Source organism: Salvelinus namaycush, chromosome 1, assembly GCF_016432855.1.
Source record: "Salvelinus namaycush isolate Seneca chromosome 1, SaNama_1.0, whole genome shotgun sequence".
Lineage (NCBI taxonomy): Eukaryota > Metazoa > Chordata > Actinopteri > Salmoniformes > Salmonidae > Salvelinus > Salvelinus namaycush.
Genome location: NC_052307.1, coordinates 22,413,295 through 22,419,169, shown reverse-complemented (window position 1 = coordinate 22,419,169; position 5,875 = coordinate 22,413,295). Strand labels below are relative to the sequence as shown.

General features: G+C 44.3%; 1 protein-coding gene across 1 annotated transcript; it reads right to left on the bottom strand.

The window, feature by feature from the left end:
• Positions 1 to 1,275: 1,275 nt before the first annotated feature.
• Positions 1,276 to 3,938, bottom strand: LOC120051020 (transmembrane protein 132D-like). The gene is made up of 5 exons (XM_038997604.1): positions 3,767 to 3,938; positions 3,435 to 3,444; positions 3,084 to 3,339; positions 2,761 to 2,952; positions 1,276 to 2,652 (listed from the first exon to the last, which is right to left on the bottom strand). Exons 1-5 carry the CDS (start codon positions 3,936 to 3,938, stop codon positions 1,276 to 1,278), a joined length of 2,007 nt encoding a protein of 668 aa, XP_038853532.1.
• Between the last annotated feature and the right edge of the window lie 1,937 nt (positions 3,939 to 5,875).

Below are 5,875 nucleotides of genomic sequence, written 5' to 3'. Positions count from 1 at the left end.
TGATTACCAAATACTGAGAAGTGTGTAGGGAAGGCGTGCGTAGGAAAGGCGTAAATTCCTAAATCAGAATTAGCCCCTGACTGCAAAATAAATCAAGAGTTCTAGGACTAACAGATTAGTCGAGTGCAGTATCTAGTCTACAATCATCGGATAGATCACATGATAAATACCATAGAACTAAATATATAATAGTGGAACTCTATGGAATACACACATCATTGAGATATATCTTTAATGAAAAATCATATCAGACACAATTAAAAAACAAATCAAACATGAATGTACACAATATGAAGACATAAACAGTGCATATAGAAAAATACCACTTGCTTATGTTTAGTACCTTTAGGAGTGGCTCATATAATCACTCTGGATAAACTGTTTGTAAAGCGTGTCCGTTTATGTGTGAGGGGGATACCACCATGTGAGTGTAAAAGGTAAGAGAATAAAAATGTTCACATGCAACAGACTCTCTTTAGCCCCGTTTATACTTGGTTCTAACATGCATTCTTTGTCCTGATCTAGTCCACATTCTGATTGTGCCCACATTTTCAGACAGGTGTAGACAATTAAAATATGCATTGTAATCTGATCTTCCTAACCACCTTTGGAGGTAGTCAGTTAACCGCTGATTCCTTACAAGTGTGGACGGATCCCGCTTTCTAAAATTATTGACTTATGGCATAAATATGGGTCTTAAAATAAAAAATATATAATTTTGAAAGAACAGCTGTCAAACTATTTGCATACAGAGAAGAGAGGGACCAGGAAATCTCGTCACAATGCGGACAGATATGACACACCTTTCAATACCATGTGTAGACATATTTCTGAAAATGTGGGCACAATCAGAATGTGGACAAATCAAGAAAAAAGACACATGTTAGCGCCAGGTATAAAAGAGGCTTTTGTGTCTATAAGCTTTGTAAAAATAAATCTTTCAATCATCTTTCAAACGGTTAAACCTCTCTCCACCACACAAAGTGCCATCAGTCGGTTTATGACAAGCATCCTCACACTTATTCACAGAATTTTGTCCAATATCTAATATAAAAATGTATCTCGCAAACCATTTAAGATATTTACATGTACAGTAAGAAGCCTTTACAGATATTGAAACGAAGAAGGATCTTTGCGTAATCACATATAATGAATAAGTATAACCAGTAGTAGTGATGCTCCTTATATTGTCTGCTTTTATCCATGAATAAAGGCATTGAGGTGATCGAAGCCACATACACACCCACAGTTGGGGTGAAACGGTCCCGATACGTATTATAAATGGTCCACGGGCTCTGTGATGGGCACTTGGGGTTCAACACAGTTCTCCTCCTTCCCCACCCAGTGGATCCCATGGCCGTTCTCTCTGGGGGGGTGTGGGGAGTGCTGACGGTCCAGAGAGGCAAAGGTGGTGAACTGGACCCTCTTCCTCTTGCTGGTGGGCGAATGGATGGACTCGTTGCGGTTCATGGGCTTGGCCCTGAGGGAGCCCCCACAGCCCAGAGGAGAGGAGGGGCTGGAGGAAACTAGGCAGCTGGGTCGCCTGGGCAGAGAGGCAGTCTTATCAGACCCAATGTCTATGACTGTGGTGGCGCTGTGGTTGTCTTGCTGGGGAGGACTGCCAGGCACGTTCATCACCAGCTCAGCGTCCGTGCCCAGCCACACCCAGTCGTGCCTGTGCTCCGTGGGCTCTTGGCCATGAGAGGGGGGCTGTTTGTGCCTGAACTTTACCACATAGGAGATGCAGTTCACCAGGAAGACCAGAATGGCCAGACAGAAGACCCCCAGCAGGGCGTACATGCCAATCTCCAGGTCTGAGAGAGGCCGGTTGGATAGCATGTCCTCGCTGCCCATGTCCACCCCCATTGGCTCCTGGTCAGGCACCTCCTCCTGAGAGGGGAAGTTATTGTAGTTGACCAGGTTACCAGGTGCTTTCACAGTGCTACTGACTGCAACACTGCCTATATCTTCAACTAGCCCACTGTCTGTCCCTTCAGCTGTCCTATAGTCACTAGGGCTGCTATAATCACTGTCATTGATAGGGCTGGCAGGGCTGTTGAGGGTTCCAGCATTTAAGAAACGTCCTGTTTCAATGACTCCGCCTACACCGCCTTGGCGGTTTCCATCACTGGAAACGCCTGGAACGGAGTCACGCTCGGTGGATTTGGCGGTGGTGGTGACCTTGCGCATGGCACTCTCCTCCCGCTCAGAGGCAGAGCTACTGGGCAGGGTCTGCTGGGGCTTCTGCTGCTTCCTTTCACTGTCCACCTCCTCCCCATCATTCCCATAGTCACTGCTGCTGTCCTTACTTCTGCCACTGCCAACCCCACCTCCACCTCCACTACTGCTGCTGCTGTTGCTGCTGTCAAAGCGCCGGCTGTTGACCTGGAACTTGACCTTGAGGCTGCCACTGCCCACGGCAAGGGTGCTCTTCCGTTTGGACTTCTGGCAGGCCTCGCAGATGGCCATCTCAACCCTGACCAGTACTCCCTGTCCCTCACCCTCTGCCACCACTGCAAGAGGGGAGCTCTGCACCGACACCACGCCCTCATCCAGAGAGGTCACCGTCACACGGTAGTAGGCAGGGTCATAGATGTCCAGAGGGGTCATGGAGTCATCGCTGAATTGGACCCAGGAACTAACCACAGCCTCCTGATGAGAACAAAGCAAGATTTTTTTAAACTTGAATTGAATATTATTAAACTCTACAGTGCACCGGTGTCTGATCTGATTGACATTCAAGAAGATTGTAAACGGCACCTGTTTGGGGCTCTGCAGTACTTCCTGTGTGGTTGCCGTGGCGAGGATGGCCCTGTTGCTTCCTGGGCTGAGCTGCAGGGACAGAGCCAGGCCAGTGACCAGCTGCACCCCCAGCTCTGTGATGGTCACTTTGTCATCTACCACCGTCACAGTCTTCTCTGCCAGGATCGAGTCAGACATGGGGGAGAACACCTGCTCAGGCACAAAACACAGACAGCATTAGATATCATATCATGTCAATATACAATGTCACATCTCTGGAAGAAGGCCCAGTTAAACAGGCAATCAGCCATGCTTCCAATCAGACCTGATGGTTACCATACCTGGATGGAGGTGCTCCCCACGTCTCGTCCTGACAGCACCCTGCCTGCCTGCAGTCTGGCGATGCGAGGGTCCTCCACCTTGAGGAAGTAACGCACCAGCCTGGTAACGTCCACCTGCCAGTCTGAGCCCAGGAAGTAGGCCTGTGGCTCCCGGGGGTCCGACTGCTCGGCTATGAAGTGTGTGATCACACGCACCAGGGCATGCTGGAACTGTAACATGCAGCCTTTGCCCTTCTTATCCTCCTCCTTCTCCTCGCTGTTCCAGCTGAGCCTAGGGAATGAAGAGAAACACTGTATTATGTTACAGCACAGGGCACACCTGTCTCAACACCCTCGGGCATGCACGCACACAGACTCTTCCCTGTTAATCTCATCACTGTTTGTCATTGTCATTCTCTTACTCTGTAGATCCAAATAAAAAAATAAAAAATTCAAATCGGATCACATTGAGGTATGGTAATACATTACGTAATGGTATTAAAACACAAGCCTGAGCTCTTTGCAAAGTATTATTTTTGGTAAAAATGTAGACTCATTTTAGAGCTAAGGCTGCCTTTCAGGCAACTAGACCTCTATACTGGTCCCTTTACCCCCTGTACCTACAGTATGTACGTACACTAGTATGTACAGTGGGTGGAGGTTTTACTGTGTGACAGGAATGGGGGTGGCTGTTGTGTGGGTACTACTGTACCTCTTGGTGGTGATGATGGGCACTCTCCACCCCTTGATCTGGCTGAGCTCTGTGTCAGACACCTCGATCTGGAGGGGCAGCCGTGGGATCCACACGTTCATCTCCAGCTGAGCACTCAGGTAGCTGTAGGTGAAGTTCACCATCATCCCCACCTTGCCTTTCATCTCCTTCCCATTCACAAACACATAGTCACACCTGTCTGACACCTGTACACAGGAGGAGCAGAAAAAATAACAATGGCTAAATCATCAAACCAGGTCTAACCAAAAACATACATTTCCTGTCATATGATATTCATGGGTAAATACTCAGTGGAGTAAAGTACTTAAGTAAAAAATACTTTAAAGTACTACTGAAGTATTTTTGGGGGGTAACTGTACTTTACTTTACTATTCATATTTTTGGCAACTTTTACTTCACTACATTCCCGAAAGAAAATAATGTACTTTTTACTCCATACATTTTCCCTGACACCTAAAAGTATTCATTACATTTTGACAGGAAAATTGTCCTATTCACACACTTATCAAGATAACATCCCTGGTCATCCCTACTGCATCTGATCTGGCAGACTCACTAAACACAAATGCTTCGTTTGTAAATTATATCTGAGTGTTGGAGTGTGCCCCTGGCTATCCATCAACAAAATAAAATAAAATTGTGCCGTCTGGTTTTCTTAATATAAGGAATTTGAAATAATTTATACTTTTACTTTTGATACTTAAGTACATTTTAGCAATTCCATTTACTTTTGATAACCAAAAACTTTTACTCAAGTAGTATTTTTCTGGGTGACTTTTACTAGAGTCATTTTCTATTTTCTATCTTTACTTTTACTCAAGTATGACAATGTAGTACTTTTTCCACCATTGGCTATTCTGTATTAGCATATGGTCTTCTCAATAAAACTACTGTATGTACAGTTTTTAAATAATATAGCATTCATTTGTAAATCAAATGGTGTGAAAATGTGACTGTTCTGGTCATTATATGACACAGAGATTTTATATGAGATGCTTAGCTACACTAATGAAAAGGAGAGATAATGAAACCAGGCTCTAAGTTATCCTTAACATAGACAAATAGTTGCCTAAGCTTTAATGAACTCAACAAATCGTTCTGCTGTAACTTGCTCCACTATGGTAATAATATAGTAAAATAATAGTCAAACAGCTGTAATAAACATTCACACTAAACACAAAGCACGGGCCATAACAAGATATAACATTGCAAATGTATGTTAATCCAATAACACACTGTGCTATATTGGACATCAAAACACACAGAAAACACATTCATTACATTTTAATTGAATGTACCTTGGCGAGTAGTTTCTGTCAGCCCATTGACAAATCTCATGTGCTTTTTGAAACCCTGGAAGACACAGCGCAGTCGGCTTGGTTCTATCAACATCCCTTGCTTTAATCAATTGGATAATTTACGGAGCATTGAAATACAGTTGTCATTGGCTCCCGTAAGTGCTCAGGGTAGCAGAAAAAAATGTCACTGACTTTGACAGACAGCTCAAGGAGGAATGCAAATAGCAGAGATTGCTTATCTACCTATTCATGAATTTAGCAATTAGAAGATGGACTGTCAGAGTAATGTCCTGTTGGTTGTGGGGGGTCCTGTGACATCCTGTGACAATAATTACCTTGGACTCATTAACTAAAATGGTGTTCTGGTTAAATGACTCTACCCCGATTCAACATGGAGAATTGAGTTGGAAAGGGAGTAGAAAAGTGCTGCAGCTACCTCATCTAATCAAGCACTTATGTAGCATTAGGGCCCACAATGCAGTTATGCAAAGTTATGAACAACTGTCCGTGCTATTATGCACTGATCTTTTTTCAATGAGATCATCAAGAGTTTTCATCCAGGCGGTAGACGAGGTCAGACAATCATCCTTAATCTGAGAGCATCTGTTCAGCCTGAGGCTCCCAGGTAAGAGTCCTCGTCCTCTCATCTCCAAAATACGCCATATTAGTTAACGCTCATTGAGTCACAAATCCTTCCATATTAACATGGCAACATAATCAAATCATTTCCCCCAAATATTTAATATACACTACATTACCATAAGTATGTGGACACCTGCTCA

Bases quoted from the DNA above. Each gene is read 5' to 3' on its own strand.
- LOC120051020 (XM_038997604.1), bottom strand. From the start codon at position 3,938: ATGAAAGGCAAGGTGGGGATGATGGTGAACTTCACCTACAGCTACCTG. The intron at 2,953-3,083 runs GTATGGTAACCA...GTGCCTGAGCAG, and splicing joins TGGGGAGCACCTCCATCCAG to GTGTTCTCCCCCATGTCTGA. The intron at 2,653-2,760 runs GTGCCGTTTACA...TGTTCTCATCAG, and splicing joins TACTGCAGAGCCCCAAACAG to GAGGCTGTGGTTAGTTCCTG.